Below are 17,250 nucleotides of genomic sequence, written 5' to 3' on the forward strand. Positions count from 1 at the left end.
CCCATGACCAAATGACCACCCGTAACAGCGTGCTAATACACGTCCACCATGGATCCATGACTGGTTCAACACCGTTGTGACTGCCAGTCGACCACCTCAGGCGTCAGGATAACGCCATAATAATGTACAAAATGAGGACAACGACGGCCCGGAGCCTGGAGAAACGCCAACAAGTCCCGAACGGTCTGTGGCTCGGCCTCATCGCCCGTGACTATCCCAATGAGCCTCAGACCTCGCAGCTTCGTAGGGACTAGCGAGGCCGATGGGGATGTTGCCTTGAGTGTTTGTGTCGTAAGCCCCGGGATGGGATCCATGACTGTTCTGAAACGAGTTGCGGTGTCCGTTTCTGTGCTCATCCATATCCCTTCGCACAGGTCCAGAGCTGTTTGTCGGGGTAGAGACAGGGCTGGAGCAACTGCTGCATCGCTGGGCAGGCTGAGGATCGAAGCCGGGCATCTCAACTTCTCCTCCACAATCCCTGACAATAAAAACGATGGCTTCGGTGACGGCTTGCTTCTCCTGGGCGGATGGGTTGTGCACATCAAGCGGAGCATTGTGAGCGCTGCAATGATGACTGTGGTTCACTGGCGGAGCTTGAATGATGCCTTGTTGAGCTATTGATCTAAATAGATCCGGCCCAAGCTTTACCGAAATGCCGTGGTTGCGTAGCACCGCACAATGCTCGTATACAGGCATGTAAGGAAGAGTTGCGAGGCGAACGAGCGGTGGCATTTCTGTCGATCGAAAGGATTCTGATTCGTGACGAAACAGGTTCTCTCTGCGCTGGGATCGAGTGTCAATTGGCAATGAGCCTAACCTTTCCTCGTCCTCCTGTCGCCGGGGCTCTTTGGGCGATTTGTACGCCTCACTGCGGTAGTTTGAGGCCGGTGCCACAGAAGAGTACTCGCTCTGTGACCGGTCGTCGTCGTCATGATGCTTTCTGGTACTGGGCCGAGTGTCGGCGTGTTTGGATTTCACATAAGTGACAATCTTCTTAGACGTGTTGTTGCTAGGCATATTGCCTGTAGTGCCAAAGATCAATTTGAGTGTCTTGCTTCAGGGAGGAGGTACACTAGGAGCGGTGGCAAAAGAAGAATGTGCACTCTGAGAAGTAACTCCTTGTTATAGACCAGTTGACTTGAACGAGTACAAGGCAACCGACAAGGCTGGACGGTACAATTTCCGCCATCCTATCCTCCGTCCTGCACGTTGCCCCGGGAAAGGGGTTCTGAGCTGCATGTCAGAACGTGCTGCAGAGGTCTGCCTTTTTTTTATTATTTTGGAGCAGGGGCACAGCTCTCCGGTTAGTGAGGCTCGAAATATCAAGCCAATTGAACCTGTAGATGAGCCTAGTCGCATAGACTTTGGAAGTGAGGTGGCTAGCTTGAGCATCGTCACGCGGCCGTGGCAAGGAGTACTCGGATGGGAAGGACATTGCAGGAGAATGCCGGTAGGTTACACAAACCGGCGTGGGAGGGTGTGAGAGCACCTCACTTCCTAGTCTCTGGACTGCGAAGCGGGGCGCCATGGCTTGCAAAGACAGTAGCCTCACCTTTGCCCAATGCCTGCTGCAAGTTCTGTCGCAGCAGCGCCTGGGTGCATATGTGGCTGCGCTGAATGTTGGCTGAGGGAATTGGACTAGACAAGCAGCTGCAAGTGATATTTAGCGAGCGTGGTGGATGAGAAGTGAAGTTCTTGTTACCAGGCAAAACCAGGCAACTTGGATGGCACTTTCAAAAGACGAGAGAAAATGTCAGACCCAGGTCAAATGACAACACCCATCACGTGCACGTCACATGGCCCCTCATCACGTGCCCTGTGCACTACTTCGCGGCATCGCTGCCGAGAGACGCCGCCGGGCATTTGCCATCGCTCAGGATTTTCTTCCCTCCTCTCCACAATCTCAACAGCCGAAAGATGCAGCTCCAGCGTCCTCCACACTTCCAGCAGGCATCTCCACCTAGGTGTGCTCTCTCCCATCGGTCTCTGCACCGGCATGCACCGAGTGGCCATTGGCATTTAACCGCAGGGGAAAGGATGGGAAAACATGTATCGGCAAGTATTTATTTGAAGACAATCTTGACTACCTGTGCGTACCGAGACGTGGCTCCCTTTGTTGAGATCCCGTTTGAATCTTTATACGAAACTTCGCCGTCGAAATTGACCCCCTAGACGTCATCTATATCACCCTATTTCCGTAATCCTGGTCAGAGGACAAGGCCGCCATCATCTAACCAGCATCCTTCCCTCTCGTCACTCGAGAACTGCCGAATCCTCATCAGGCAGCAATGGCGGTCATGTCAACAGCGAGTCAATTCCCCCAAGTGGGTTTCATCGGTCTCGGGGCCATGGGCTTCGCCATGTCGACGCACCTGGTCCGGACGGGGTTCCCAGTGACCGGTTTCGATATTTACGGACCAACGCTGGACCGCTGGCGGGCGACGTGCGACGAGATCCCCGAATCTCGTGCCAAAACGGCCAGCTCGCCGGCAGAAGCCGTCAGAAATGCTGTGGTTGTGTGTCTGATGGTGGCCAACCATCACCACGTCCACTCCGCCCTGTTCGACGACAACGGGGCGGTGCATGCCCTCCCCAAGGACTGCACGGTCATCATACACGCGACGATCCCCCCAACACAGCCGTCGACTATACGTGAGCGGCTGACCAGCGAATTCAACCGTCCGGATGTGCGCTTGATCGACGCTCCTGTGTCCGGCGGTGTGGCGCGATCTGTCAACGGCACATTGACGATCATGGTGTCTTCAGACGATATGAAGAACCTACAGGAACCCAATGCGAAGACGGTGCTCGAGAACGTCGCCAGCAAGGGCAAGACGCTGTTCCCCATCCCCGGCGGCTTGGGCGCGGGCCAGTCGGCCAAGGCCCTGAACCAGGTCATGTGCGGGATACATATCCCCTCGGCATCGGAAATCATGGGTCTGGCAGCGGTCAGCGGCGTCGACACGCAGAAGTTCTACGACGCACTGACCACCAAGGACCCCGCGACCGGCAAGATGCCGCTGGGGTGGAGCTGGATGTTCGAGAACCGCGGCCCACGCATGCTGAGCGCGGACCCTCCCATGGCGTCGGCGACCGCCATCATCAACAAGGACGTCGGCATCATCCGCGACGAGGAGGTGCGCCTGGGCGTCGAGCTGCCGCTGCTCAACGCGGCCAGCGAGGTCATCAAGCAAGTCATGAAGACACACGCGTCCGCCGACGACAGCTGCATCGTGCAGTACTACCTGGGCTTCGACTCGGACCGGGCAAGCCTGGTGGTGCAACGGGCGGGGAACCCGGCGGGCAGCACATCAGAGCAGCAGCAGCAGCAGCGCACGATCCGGACACTGGCCACCGCGCACGCCGTGGTCCACCTGATCTCGGCGTACGAGACGACGCAGTTCGCGCGCGCCCTGGACCTGATGCGCCCGGAGCAGAAGAAGCAATGGTTCAACATCATCTCGGGCGCCGCGGGCGGCAGCACCGTCTTCTCCGAGGTGATTCCGCGCGCGTTCGACGAGGAGACCGACGGTGACAGCGGCAGTGGCATCGAGGCCGCGTTCCGCCAATATGCGCGCGAGAAGTTCGGCCACCCGGACGTCGTGCCTCAGGTCACGGAGCTCATTGACGCCGCCAAAAGTCAGGGGTACGTGCCGGCGCTGCTGGAGGCGGCCTTGACAAACCTCAAGACCTTGCTCGGCTGATTTAGCGGTTTCAATGCACACGCGGCCTCCTTTCCCCCCTCCGCCCCCAACCTACCTTTCCGATGGAGAGGGAGGGGGGGGGGGGGGTAACACACACACAGAGAAAGAGAGAGAGAGAGCGCGCTTTTACAGGGGCTGGTATCTTGTTAATGATGATGAGAGGTGAGAGGGTGGGAGAGAGGGGTTGAGGTAAATGCTCCCTCCCTAAATGTGGCTCACTTCAACTTTTTTTCGCGATTCGGGGGAACTGCCTGCTGTTGTTTTTTTCCCTCATTTCATCCTCCATTCTATTTCAATCCTCACCATCGGGTCAATAAAGGAGAAAGGAAGGAAACGGAGGGAAGGTTATCCCACTGTGCTGAACCGCACTGCACCACTGCTTTGCATGCTGTCAGGCGTCGTCGTCGTCCTCTTCGGTGCGCTTTTTCTGGGAATCATACGGGTCATGATGCCGTATATATCAACCAAAACACACATATGCTCCACGAAAACGAGTCTCGTTTACAATTCCCTATTGCTATCTACTACAGTATTAGCTAATAAAGATGCCGTATTTGAAGGATCCTATCGGTGGTGGTCTTCGATATCAATTTGTCGTTGATTTGATTCTTTCGACCTTTGCCTCTCCTGCTCCTCCCCTCCAGGCTGCGATTTGGAAACCCTTCGTTGTTGGCGTAGCAGAGCCTGCTAGACCAAAGCACTCCCAGCGAACTTCTCCCTCTCTCCACCATTTTCTCTGACGAAGATGGCCCTCTGTAACGAGACACAACGCAGACTTGCTCCTCTAAAGGTACTCGAATTGTTCCCCAGGCATGAATGGCGCCACGAATCTTCTGACATGTCGCTGGCAGTTGATCAACCACGCCCTCAATGCCTGGGACGGACACCATGAAGTGATTTCATACCTGTGCAGCTCATCGGGAGAATTGGACACAAGAAGGAGAGAATGGAGCAGTGCTGGTATGCCGGGTTAAAATACCTATAAGTCCTAAGTTCATGTTCAATCGGCCCGGAAGCAGTATAGGTCGTAATCCTTGACTAGATCGAGGCGTGAAGCGCACCCTCAGCCAGCCGGAACACTACAGAGTGCAGTCACCAGTGCCAATAATCTTGGCTTGAACACGGATTGATCACCTGTGTTTAGCGACGGCGTAATTTCAGCGCCCGAGGTCGTTTGTCCTTATTTCCGCTAGTCATAGCAGGAGTTTCTCTGGCTCCAAGAACTTTAAGCAGAAGTAAAGGGAGAAAGAACATCGAACCAGCTGGACTGCAGCTCCAAAGTTGGGGGCGAAAGACAAGCTGGTGGCGACGGCTGAAGGTTGGCTGAGCCCACCAATCAGCGGCAAATATGTCAAACAATATGAGGCTGAGGCTCAGCTGCCATGAGTACGCCATGCGACTTGCTAGAAAGTCAATCAGAAGATTCTGTCTCTCAATCGTTCAAGTGGTGCAGGCCACCTGATCATCTGGGGTTTTGTCAATGCGGAGTCCTGTGCTGCAAACGGAACAAATAGCAGAGAGCAGATCGAAGCGCAATAAAATGTATAGTTTCAACTTTGGAAGCCAGGCGCCATCGCCTCAGCTATTCGCCGTGGCAGATTCCTTTCGGCAGGACTCTTGGGAGGGCTGAATGCTTCTGGCTCGGTGGTTCGAGTGCGCAGAAACAGTGAGTGAGGCTTAGCCCCAGCACATCGTTACTGTGCAGCTGGAGAAGACGCCATGGCGATGTTTTGAAGCAGGATTCAGAATCTTTTGGCACTTGAAGGCTGCAATTGCGTTATAGAATCAACCAAAACCCTTGCGCAGCTGGATAGTGCTCAGTCCTGCCTGGGCCGGGTGGGTAGAGCCAAATTGTTCAACATTGTGGCGGCTGCGGGAATGCTGCAGGCAAGGCTTGAATTCTAACGGCAAGTTGTTTACCTGCGGGTCGAGACGGTGATCAGTCTGTGTGGCCGAAGACGCTGTAATCCGTAGACTACGCAGGCGTGGGCGCCACGAGACTTCCGGCCGTCGTCGAGCGCCGGTCGGCGCAACTCGAAAGGTGATCGCGGACATCGTGCGCAAGGACTGCGACCACGCCGAGGAAGGGAAAGCGAGCTAGGAGGGAGAGGTCGGATGAAGGGCGCACGATCATTCCGCCGGCCATTGTCTCGTGGAATATCCCTAAGGGTTCACAAAGGTCACTGCACCGCCAGACTTGAGGTGCGCGGCTGTTCTGGAAAAGGTATTTAGGATGTGCCAGTTTCACATGGCGTCGCAGCTCTGTGAGAAACAATCCTCATTTCAAGCGCAGAGAGTTTCCGGCGTCATCTCGAGAATATCGTGCACAGTCAGGGTAAGAACATCGAGGTAAAAAGCCTAGGGTAAAGAAAGGAATGCGCAGTCGCACACGGAGGAGACGGCGGCTTACCGGAGGAATGGAAAGGAATGATTGAGGCGGATGACGGGGTGATCGCCCAACGACTTACTTTGTATGTTGACATGGAAGATCCTTCAGCCTCAAGTCGTTAATGTGGCTGGTGCTGAAGGGTTGCTCTCGGCGGTCATCCACTGGCGGTGCTGGGTGACCCAACCAGATTTGTTTCCCACTCCTTTTTGTAAAGCAATTCTCGCCCAAGGCACGCCAGAACTGGGTGCCCTCCATCATTGGATACGGGTGGAGTTGCTGCCCGTTTACTTTAACACAAGTCGCCAGAGAGACTCCGCTTGCATCGCCCGATCACGTCAAGCAACCCACCCAGATCATGCGTTCTGTGACCCCTGAGAAAGACAGCCTGGTGGTCTGTGCACCAATCATGTGTCCCCAGTTGCGTGCCTCATTGTAACGGAACACACAGCGGGCGGGAGCACGGAAGATGGTTGGCTCACAGCTCCCGATCCGCAGCACTTTCAGCTAGCCACACCGGCCCCCATCGTGGAACATTTTGACAGTTCAAACAATGGGTGCTGGGGACGGGGCTGTCTCGCTTCCAGAAATCCGGGTCTTAATGTACATCATGGCTCGATCTTGCTGTTAGAGATCTTCCATGACACATTCTGGAAGGTGGATCTGGCACTCTGTAGCGGACAGGGAGAATTTCCTATTCGCCCGGAGAGTCGAGAGCCATGATTCGTCTGAGGTCGACGACAATGGAGGGATCTGCAGGCGAAACTTTCTCTCCTCATAGCTGGCGGTCGCCTGACTTCCTTTGGGCGAGGAAACGTGGGATTGCTCATGACAGCGTCATCTCGAAATACAGTGCAATGCAACCCAAAGTATTCAAGGCGTTGTTCAAGCAGACGTGGCAGAGAGGATAGAGTTATTCCACGCAGGAGGACGAGTAGTGGTTGTGATTCCTCTCTGGGAAGGCAGTCAAAGCCGGGAGCTTCAGCTGGAGGGCTAGGCCGGTCGAGGTAGCATCAGCTGTCCCGAACAGACCCATGGATCAGGCAGAGGTGACAGCAGATCGGTATGTCGGTCTCGGTCCCGCAACGTTGACTGATGTGGCTGGTCTGATGCTCTTCCACTTACTCCAGAACGAGAAGTGAGTATTTGCCTGCGGCAGAAGTCACCGAGACGATGCCCAGCTGACAGGGAGGAGTCGGTTGGGGGAGGGTCGTGGGTAACGAGGCCTCGACAGCTGAGACAGAGTTCAGCGGAGCGGCATACAGTTGGTAGTGGTGATGGTCGAGCGAGCGCGACGTTCGGCGCGGGGATTCGTGATTGGCTGTCGTCTATGTCGGCTTTCTGTGCTGGGGCTGGAATGAGGAACAACCGAGACGAACATCGACGATCAGATCGTAACGAGAGCACTGGGTCGTGAATCGGAACAACTCATTCATTCACGGTCGGGGACGGTTGAGAGGGACAGTATGTCGCTGCAGCACCAGAGAGTTTCTTGCCACTCTGTTAGGTGTAACATCGACTTGCCATTGGCTGACAACTTCAGTGCTCTCCAACGAAGCCAGTCAAGCATCACATCAGTTGCCCATCCTTTCCACAGGTAGTCACGCCCTTGGCCATTTGGGAGGAAGTCATCGGGTATGGCCACAAAGTGTAAAGGGAAGCGGTGTGCGAGTTCAGCTGGTCAAGAGGCGCAATGACACAAAGGGAAGGAGAATTTCAGCTCGGCCTCACCGACTGGGCCGAGTTGTGGTTGGGTTGAGTTTGGAGCTCAGCAATGATCAGACTGGCTGGCTGTGACATATGCATAGTATGATGCGTGTGCACAAGGCCAATTGTTACTACGGAGGAGATTCTACAGGTACGAGTGTGTGGGCATACGGGCACTGGGTACGGTACTGTGGCTCACCACCACCGGTTTCATGGTTGATATTCATTCCTCTGGGAATACTCAGTACCAGGATGGAGCACACACAGTGCTTAAGCTACTCAATGCTCACAAAGAAGGTTGCTTGGTAGCTGAGGTGGGTGTGGGAGACATGGGAAATTTGCGGCTGTGGTAGCAGGTACTGTACGGAGTACCTTCTATGTATCTCTGGGCCCCAAGTCCCTAATAAATTGGCACCTCGCTACCTGAAACGACTTCGCTTCCCGGCTTCCGAAGTTGCCCCATCAAGCCCAGACGCTAGGGCCTCTGGGCGCTCACACTTTACCGGCTTAGGCAGCGTCACACCCCAAAAGTACCACGCGCGTCAGAGGCTTATCGTTGTTGTTTACCCAGGTACCTCGTAATACTCCATACCTACTCTCCACCAATTTGAAACGTCCACTGACCACGTTTCAGGTTTTCAGCTGGTGGCTTTCGCCTACGATAATACAGGCAACTCCAGTTCATCTGGGTTTCATCATTCTCAGTCTGTTGCCTCAACCGGCCAAAAAATCTTCGGCAAATCTCCCTCTATCTCGCTGTCCTCCCGCGCTCCTTTGCTCCTCTGCTCTGGCCAAGTCTCTGGCTCTACAGTAGTAGACGGTCATGGTGCCTCTCTTTGTATCCACCTGACATCCTGACATCCTCAATATCCTGTGATCCAATCCAGAAATGCGGCCCGGCGCGCAATTACAGCATCTGGCACTAAGGCCCATGTCCTTGTCGCAGCACGGGTGATGCATCCACCGAACCCCAAGTCTAGACGCAAATCGCCCAAATTGCCTGCCTGATCCATCTGGTGTCATCAAAATCGTCAAAATACCGTGTTTCAAGTCGCCCAATCCGTCATGGAGCCTGTCCGTGCGTGGCGGCAAGGCGTTCACATGTGGCTGATGGCCGAAATTCCAGTGGAGCCTCCACCGTCCATGCACCAAATGCCATCTCGCCGGTGACATACTCTCGGTCGCGTTTCAGCCTCGATAGCTCCCACCGTCGGCCAATCTTGCTCCCAAACACTCGTAATCATATCGTCGCCGGCGCAACTTCCGGAAGGATGCGCCATTTCCTCGAAACACATTCCGTTTCCCCCTCAGTCGCCTACTCTCGCTTATGCCATGCCGCTCATCATTCTCTGTCGTGCCGTGCCCCATCACCCCTCAATCATTCAGCCTCAAATCGCCCAGACAACCTTGCTGAGCCTTGCTCTCCACACAGCCACGCCTGCTTGGGCACCGTCTTCCCAGATTCGGTCGCGCCAAATCGACCACCAGTCTCCACTCAATCTGTGCTCGAATCCAGCCCAACGCCTCAAGCGCCTCAAGCGACATTAAACGGTCAGCTAGGTCGTCGCAGAAGAGCAACCACGTCAAACCTGAGATGAAGGATCTCTGGAAGCATGGAACAACATTCGTAAGATGGTCTGACCTATCTGCCGGTTGCCTGGGAGCTGCTGATGGCTGGGCGGTCTGATCACGGTAGACGTATTGGTGTCCTGGCAGATAAGTAAATCTCAACGCCAATTCAGCTCAAGTGCGAGGTGGCGGTCGAAGGCGAAAGGTACATTAGCAAATTGGTATTCTTAATATTGTCTCTGCCAGCGGAGACCCGGGAATCGGCGTGCGCACAAACAACAGCGTGCAATCATAGCCGGAGCTTGACCGCGGGGATGTGTGCTCGTTCTCGTCACCCCAGCGAGAAGCTTCACTACCTGCACCCTGGAAATGCCATGTCACTGTAGTGCCCCCAAGTAGTCGGTCGCTTCATCTCCGAGCCTGCCAGGGAGCTCGTGCTATTACCGCGTTTCACGCTTTAACCCCTCATACCGAACAGGATTACTGTCTTCGCTCGAGCCACTGGTGGAGGACCCCGTCAATTTCCTTCTTGGGCTGGACCCCGCTCCGCCGCCGAGCTCATCCCTGCGCTGTTGACGACTGCTTGGTCGAGCAATGTTGCGGCTGCCCACTTCGTGTTCGCGGGATGAGGCATCACTGTTCTGCCGTGAATGCCGCGTCGCCCTATTACGATGCCCCGGGCTCATTTCTCGTTCTCTGGACGACCGAGACGACATGGGCTGCGACGGGTCCGATGGCTGAGAGGTCGGAGGTACGGGTACGGCATGCCCGCTCACTGTCTTCCGTTTCTTCGGCGAGTTCTGGTACTCTGACCGTAGATGTGATGCTGCGTGCTGTGAGAACGGCGACCCGTGCGTGCTCTTTCCTGAGGGTGTTGGAGGCTGATTTCCTGCCGAGGAAGACGACGGATTCGGGGGCGTCCAGTGGTGGAAAAATAGACCTGGTCCAGACGGTTGCTCGCTTGCAGGAGTCTGCGCTTGCTGCAGAGGATGGCCTGGCTGTCGCCCCGTCTGACCTGGTATCGAAACAGGGATGAAATCGGTGGTGTTGAGACGTGAGAGTGTGGTCGGAGCGGCCGTTGATGGCCCAGATATAGAACTGCGACCCTGGCTTGGCTGTATGCTTGCAGGTGCTGGTGGAAGCGGTGGAGGTGCTTGTACAGGCTGGTGCCCTGCGTAGGGATTTGACTGGATAATACGATCTCGATGAATATCGGGCGACATCTGCTGCTGCTGCTGCTGCTGTAGTTGCTGCTGATGAATTTGCTGCTGCTGGGCTTGTATCTGTTGCTGTTGTTGCTGGTTCTGGATCGTCAAGCTCGCCAGATACTGTTGCGCCCACTCCAAAGTGTGAGCAGGGAGGTTCCCTCCCCCAATTCCCGCAAAGATCAGAGGGACCATCGGAGGGGGAATACCTCCTTGGAGTGATTCCCGCAGCATATCCTGCTCAATGCGTCTTTGGTCGAGTCGCAGACCTTCCTGCCGGGTCTTCTCCTCCTCTTGCTTCCGGCGATCTTCCTCGGCCTTTGCATGAAGCCAGCTTCGCATCGACTCATCCTGACCAGCCCACTGAGAAGGCGGAGCCGGGAGGTGGCCGAGTGGAGGAGCAGTCGAATGACCTCGATCTGGAGGGGGAAGAGTGAGAGCACCAGGGAGACCAGCAGGTAATGGTAACCCTCGGTGAGAGTTGTTCATCCTCGAGTCCTCTAAGAATGGAGGTAAGTTGCGAGGAGAGGGTGGAGGTGAGTATCGCGAAGGTGTCGGTTTAGGGTAGATTGGATAGTCATGGGGGGGCTTTACGTCGTTCTGCTGCATATGGTTAGGAGGGGCCAGTGATAATAACATGGAGGCGGTTGTCGAGTGGTCTGTTCGCGCAATGGATTGGTATGCTGTCGGACATTCAGGACAAGAGACGACTGCCAGTAGTAGTAGTGCTTGTGCTTTTTGGTCTGGTCCACACCCTTGGGGGTCGGGTTGAAATTTGTATATCCCTCAGGAAATAGAGTTGAACGAGAAAACCGGCAATGACGTGCAGCCACAAAATCGTGGATTGGCGGCGGTGGCACTTGTTAGATCAGAGGCTGTCCAAGTTGTCCACAGTGAGGAAGACCAAGCAGTTATGGGGGGTGGAAGTAGTAGTGGATGGATCCGGTCTACCAGGGTGTTGAAATTGGGGCTTTTCGCCAGAACCCCAGAGTGACATGAGCCCCGTCGACTGGAAGAAACTTGGTTGGAGAGTAAGGTCGCAAGAGCCAGAGGCCAGACTAGACTTTGATGATGAACAAGAGGTTACGTTTCCGCCGATGGAGACAAAGTGTTTGGAGTGGGATCTTTGCTCGAGCGACCGCAGCAGGGACCAGACCCGACCAGACCGGACAGAAGTATACAACAGTAGAAAGGGACCGAAGTCAGAACAGGGTCTTGTACCTGAATCCAGAGGTTGAACAACAAAGATCGAGTGGACCGGAGAAATAATAGAGGTTAAGCGATGTGAAGGGGTGAGGTCAGTCCGAGGTAAGGGTCCGTTCGAAAGCGACAGGATAGGGACTCTCTGATACACAAGAATGAAAAGAGACGGCCGTTTTGGGCTGGTGATAGGGCCCGGTGCGAGCTTCTTCGGTGGGCTGCCAGTGCGTGTTACGAAAGGCACGATACGGATGGAGACCCTCTTGGAGGGTGGAGGGGAGGAGGAGGAGAAGGACAGAGGAGGCTAGAGAGAAGGGTTGAGGTAACGAACCGGGATCTGCCCTGAGAAGGATGGAGTGGCGTATCAAAGTGGGAGAGGCGGGACTGAGAGGGACGAATAGATTGAAGCATCCCAGGTATGGAAGGGTTTGGGAAATGAGGCGGACTCGAGCAAGATGGGGAAGACAGCAGTTGTAAGAGAAGCGTACGAGGACTGGTATTGGGCGGCTCGCTGTAAGGTATTGCTGCTGCACTCGAGACCAACTGGACTAGCATTTTTAGTCGGTCTAGAAAAGGCCAGACATACTTTGAAGTAAGAGGAGAGAAAATGGTGGCTCAGCAGGGGAGACGTTTTAGAGGAGCAGCGTGCGAGTTTCCCAAAGGGAAATAGTAGCCACAGTCCGGAGGGGAAGACAAAAGTTACAAGAATGGAGTCTTGCCACGTTGGGTAAGGTAGACCGGTGAGTAGCAGCATGAGAGTTGGAACAAGGGCGTAGGGGGGAGCAGGAGCAGGGAGCAGGGAGCAAGGGAGTCGTAGCGAGCTTGTGAGCTTGGGGGAGGAGGGTCAGCAGCAAGGTCCGGGATATGGGGGCCTCGCAAGCCTCAAGAAACGAGCGAGAGAGAGAGACAAAGAGGGCAAGAAGAAGGAAAAACACGCAGGGATCAGGCCGGAACAAGATCTGCTGCTGCTACTACGTGCTGTACTACCTCAGTTTGTGTAGTCCGTCTGTCAAAGTCCGGATTCCAGCAACTGGACACGCCTCGTATACGGCTTTCGCAGTTTTCGTAGCATAAAAGCCACCTAGGTAGCTGTGCCTAGTCATTGACTGGTACGTACTTTTCGCAGCCCTCATCCCACCAACCATCCGAGCCACTTGCCGCCACAGCTGTCATCCTTTTCATCCATTGTCCCTCCTCTTTCATCTCAGATCGGTCTCCATTTCCAGATCTGATTGCTTCGAGAAGCCCTTCCCCCTTCTTTGCTTTTCCGGTAAAGCAGTGATTTTTTTTTCCGGCTCAACGGCAACGCCCCTCCCATCCTCAGCTTCCGCGGTCTGCCTACGGAGTCGGACAGGAAAACACCCCAAAAGAGAAGGGACACTGCATTATTACTTTGCGTCGAGCAAAAAGTCCGTTCAATGAATTCGTGACCGCCTCTGCTTCGACTTTTCAGGCATGACACAGTGCTCAATGACTCCGACGACTGATCGTCCCACGATTATTGCGTCTTTGCCTCGTGGCAATGTCACCCCCCTTCCGTCCCCCCTGTCAGGGTGTGTCGACTGTCGCCTGTTGACACCGACTACTTAACAACGCTGAACTTAGTCTTGGTAGCACGAATCATAAGGAATCTCCAAGGGCGGTTTCTGGCGGTCGTGTGGGCTCTGGCGACCCAGGCATGCATCCCTCGGGGGACCTGCCTACGGGCTTATGGCGGCTGTGCGAGAAAACTGCATCATGCCCATCTGGATGCCCACCCAGACCAGGCAAAGAGAGGATCTTCCATGCCTAGAGAACCCCCGAAATGCAGGTGCTATGCTTTTTCCTAGGTAGCGCGGCCCCCTACGAAAGCCGAAGTACTCCAAGTGTCTTGTACCTAGCCGAGGGTCTTTTCGGAATGCCCGTCATCATCACCCAGGTACTTCCCCGTTATAGCCTTTAACTAGCCGTTGAGGGAATGGGGGCCCCCCACCAGCCCACCAAAGCCGCCATCCCTGGGCCCTTAACCACGTTGCCGTTGCCGCCGCCCGCAAACGTGCTTGCCATGCGGCCTCCATGAACGAACATGCCCCCCTTGCAGCCACGCGCTCTTTGATGTCGATCATGACCTTTTCCACTTTTGCCATCTTGGGTTCTTCGGTGCAACATTTAGGTGGCCTTCCGAAGTGCTGCTTCGCATTCCCCTCCACCATCACCCCTTTCGCATCTCTCGAAGAGCACCGCTTGGCCCCAGGAAAGTGGTTCATTCTGGAACCCTGACAAAAGCATGCGACACCACTATAATCAGCACTTGATTTGTTTGCTCGTCTCGCTTGTCGTGGAAACCGCGTTGCTGACTGGGGCCGACAGGCGAAAGGATTCCACCACCCGTAAAGAGCTTCAATCATGAGTATTCACCCGGAGACCGGCTACCCTTCTCAGACGCATCAATGCCAAAGCGGTAATTACCTGGTCCTTGCTTGCCTACACCATGACCGCAAACTTTAACCGTCGCCCACGGTTTCTTGGGTTCCCTTCACACTAATTACAAGCGCTTCATCGGCCAGCTTTGCAAGCAAGAGCCAGGACAATCAAATCAGAGGGTCTTGGTATTCTTTAGGAGCTCCAAATGCGAAACACTGGGTGGAGGAGCTCTGATCATAGACTGCACCTTTTTCGCAGGCCCAGACGCGAGGAGAATCACCATACAACAGCCACAATGAAGGACCCCTGAGGTAGCTACAAACACAGCCTCTTGGCCGCAACTCAGAAGCCTGGCAGAACCCTTGTTCGCTCAACCTTTGCGCTGCGTGGGCAGACTGAGCTTCAAGTCGGAGCGTTTCCCTGGACACCCCAGGGACAATCCCTGTTCGCAGACCAATAGAAGACACGACAAGAGCCGTGGTTGCGAGTAAAATCCCTGAAATAACAGGAAACCTGGTTGCTTAGGGCGAGCGAGCACAAACCAGCAACCGGAAGAAGCATGGTCTGAATGTAGGCGTCCTGCATTCCCGTGTCGCTTGTGCGCAAATCGAAGGGCCGGCATATGCACCATCACAACAAATTCTCCGGCAGCATGCACCAGCTGAAATGACATACTCAAAAGAGCCTGGGACAGCGTTGCTTCTTGCATATGACCTTTGTCAGCTCCTGTTAAAACGGAAGTGGTGTGACACTACGCTGCCCGGGTCACCAAGATGGCCCATTGCTTCATTCCCTGTCACTTTTCGCACGCTGCTTTGATCGGTAGCAAACATCGGCTCCTCACGGCACCAACACCAGTTCGCACCCTGTTCCAGTTTGCTGCAACTCTACCTCGTATTCCGGCAGCCCAAGTTTCGAGAGTTTTGCCCAATCAAGATTGTGGAAAAGCCAAACTTTCGAAAGCCTTTCTTTAACCCGGCAGGGGGACTTCGTCGACAAAAGCAGCTAAAGGCCAGCGGACTCGAAATTTAAGAACCCGTAACCGCGGACGACTTGGAGAACGAACCGAGATCATTTCGGTCAAGCCCGGAGCTCCCAGCGAAAACTCTCAGCAGTTGGCGTCATGAGCCGTCTCTGACAGGCCCGATTCGGGCTGAATTCACTCCAGCTTAGGCCGGATGCGTGCTGGGCTGACCTCCACCATGTCCCAAACCAGTTGAGGATCGCCCTGTCCTTTCAATTTCTCCAAGCGAACAGAACTCCTTCGAGCAATGCCCGGCACCCACAGCATTCGCGAATAATAACGGGCGTTCTCCAGCACGGATGGTCTGAGCGGCCGACTAAAGATGGGTTGGAAGCGAAGCCGCCGCTTAGGACTACTTACAGTAGACTGTCCACAGATGATCAGCACAGAGTGATAGGGAACAAACAACAACCCAATCCTGCACGGCGAGCTCCGCTGTCCGCCCCCTTCAGATTCCCTGAGCTACAGCTCGCAAATAACGCCTCCCTGCGACTCGGTTTTGACGACCTTAGTCAATACGCCTTCAAGAATGGTAGCTGACTATTGACCTCTGCCGGTGGCCCTACGGAGGTCCGTTCTTTGCCGTTGCGGGCAGAGGCACGAAAGAAACGTGATTCACCGCCTGGCCGAGTCATGTCAGACCGAGCAAAGCCACAGGCATTTTCCCTGTTGGCAAGCACGCCAAAGCCGGCCACCCGTAAAAGGCAACAGATCGTCCTCCCGTCCACGTTATTGACTCCAGGACTGCGCCTTAAGAGGTCATGGTGCAGAGGATCTGCGCGTCAAACTCCCGGCGCCGCGTGCTTGACGTACTTGTGATCGGCCACCGTTTCACAGATCCAATCCTTATTGGGCTGCGCTCACGCCCGTTGAACTGGTCGTACAAAACGGGAACACTCGATTCTCTCTTGGCCATGTGCTAGTTCTAACACTGATCGTCGCACGAGGCCGCAGGGATTCCAGCACGCGATGTTTGCAAGCGAGCAGTGATCGACGGTGCCGTCTTCAACCCCTATTTGAACGCTTGTTTATCGAAATGGCAATGAGCGGTCTTCTGCGGTCAGCTAAACGATGCCTAGGGGAGAACTTTCCGTCCCATTCAGGTAGCTCAGGTTATTGCAAGCATCCCCTTCACGAACCGTCAGACAAGTTCCGTCGGTCCCTGCGTCACGCCGAAGCTTGACCACGATTTGTCGTCATGCTCGCCAAGGCGGTGTTACCTTTGCAGCGTGCTGTCCTACATGTCAACTGTACGGCGCAGAACCACATTTATCCTTCTGCTGCTACGTATGACGAAGGCGGCGTAGCAGGCGAAGGCTTATTCGGTCCCATGCAAAGCATTGAAGATCATCGTCCCTTCTGAAGGCTCCAAGGCTGCGGGTGTTCCAAAAAGTATCAGAGGCTGCCGCCTTTGAACCCTTTCTTTTTCTCTCGAAGCGAACCGACTATTTGACCTTGGCGAGAGCATAAGTTTCGGCTAGGGTTTCGTACCCTTGCCCAACTTGCTTCCCAGTGGCTGTGGCCTCAAGCCACAGATCATTGTTCAAGATGCCTAGCACTGCAGCGACCCGGGACGAGCATTCAACGGAAACAAGCCACTGACTTCACCATTTGCAAACTCCATGCAAAAGACCCTTGGACCCCCGATAAATGCTTTCGGACTTTTGGTGTTCCGCGCCCCAAAGCATGACAACGACGGAAGTCACCCAATTCAGGCTGTAAGGCGCTCCAGATTGGGACAATATCCCGCATTGGCTTATTTAGCCATCCAATCCGAAGCTCAGTCGGTCGCTTTGAAAGCCCAAATACGGATTACGGAGCTGAGGACGAAACCGCCGCTGGGCTGTCCTCCACACAGAGTCACCATGCCTCACACACTTTCCTGACTGTCAGCCAACCACGGCTTCCCAGACACGCAGATCAAGCATCATTGATTCTGGTCTGTCCCGACTCAGTGGTTTGCACCTCTCCTGCCATCTGGGGATTTGTCTTTTTGCTTAATCATCGCTCATTTTTATTGGAGGCGCAAAGAATCTCTCCATTTGGGCTTGA

General features: G+C 54.8%; 4 protein-coding genes across 4 annotated transcripts; 1 reads left to right on the forward strand and 3 right to left on the reverse strand.

Annotated features, from left to right (window-relative positions):
• Nucleotides 1–198: 198 nt before the first annotated feature.
• On the reverse strand, nt 199–1,017 carry AYL99_09598 (hypothetical protein; the record flags this gene model as incomplete). Its single annotated transcript, XM_018841105.1, has 1 exon — nt 199–1,017. One exon carries the CDS (start codon nt 1,015–1,017, stop codon nt 199–201), a length of 819 nt encoding a protein of 272 aa, XP_018689786.1.
• A 1,271-nt stretch (nt 1,018–2,288) lies between these two features.
• Nucleotides 2,289–3,704, forward strand: AYL99_09599 (hypothetical protein; the record flags this gene model as incomplete). Its single annotated transcript, XM_018841106.1, has 1 exon — nt 2,289–3,704. One exon carries the CDS (start codon nt 2,289–2,291, stop codon nt 3,702–3,704), a length of 1,416 nt encoding a protein of 471 aa, XP_018689787.1.
• A 1,916-nt stretch (nt 3,705–5,620) lies between these two features.
• Nucleotides 5,621–5,850, reverse strand: AYL99_09600 (hypothetical protein; the record flags this gene model as incomplete). The annotated part of the gene is made up of 2 exons (XM_018841107.1): nt 5,621–5,624; nt 5,684–5,850. 2 exons carry the CDS (start codon nt 5,848–5,850, stop codon nt 5,621–5,623), a joined length of 171 nt encoding a protein of 56 aa, XP_018689788.1.
• Nucleotides 5,851–9,806: 3,956 nt separating this feature from the next.
• On the reverse strand, nt 9,807–11,180 carry AYL99_09601 (hypothetical protein; the record flags this gene model as incomplete). The annotated part of the gene is made up of 1 exon (XM_018841108.1): nt 9,807–11,180. One exon carries the CDS (start codon nt 11,178–11,180, stop codon nt 9,807–9,809), a length of 1,374 nt encoding a protein of 457 aa, XP_018689789.1.
• Between the last annotated feature and the right edge of the window lie 6,070 nt (nt 11,181–17,250).

Source organism: Fonsecaea erecta, assembly GCF_001651985.1.
Source record: "Fonsecaea erecta strain CBS 125763 chromosome Unknown Scaff9, whole genome shotgun sequence".
Lineage (NCBI taxonomy): Eukaryota > Fungi > Ascomycota > Eurotiomycetes > Chaetothyriales > Herpotrichiellaceae > Fonsecaea > Fonsecaea erecta.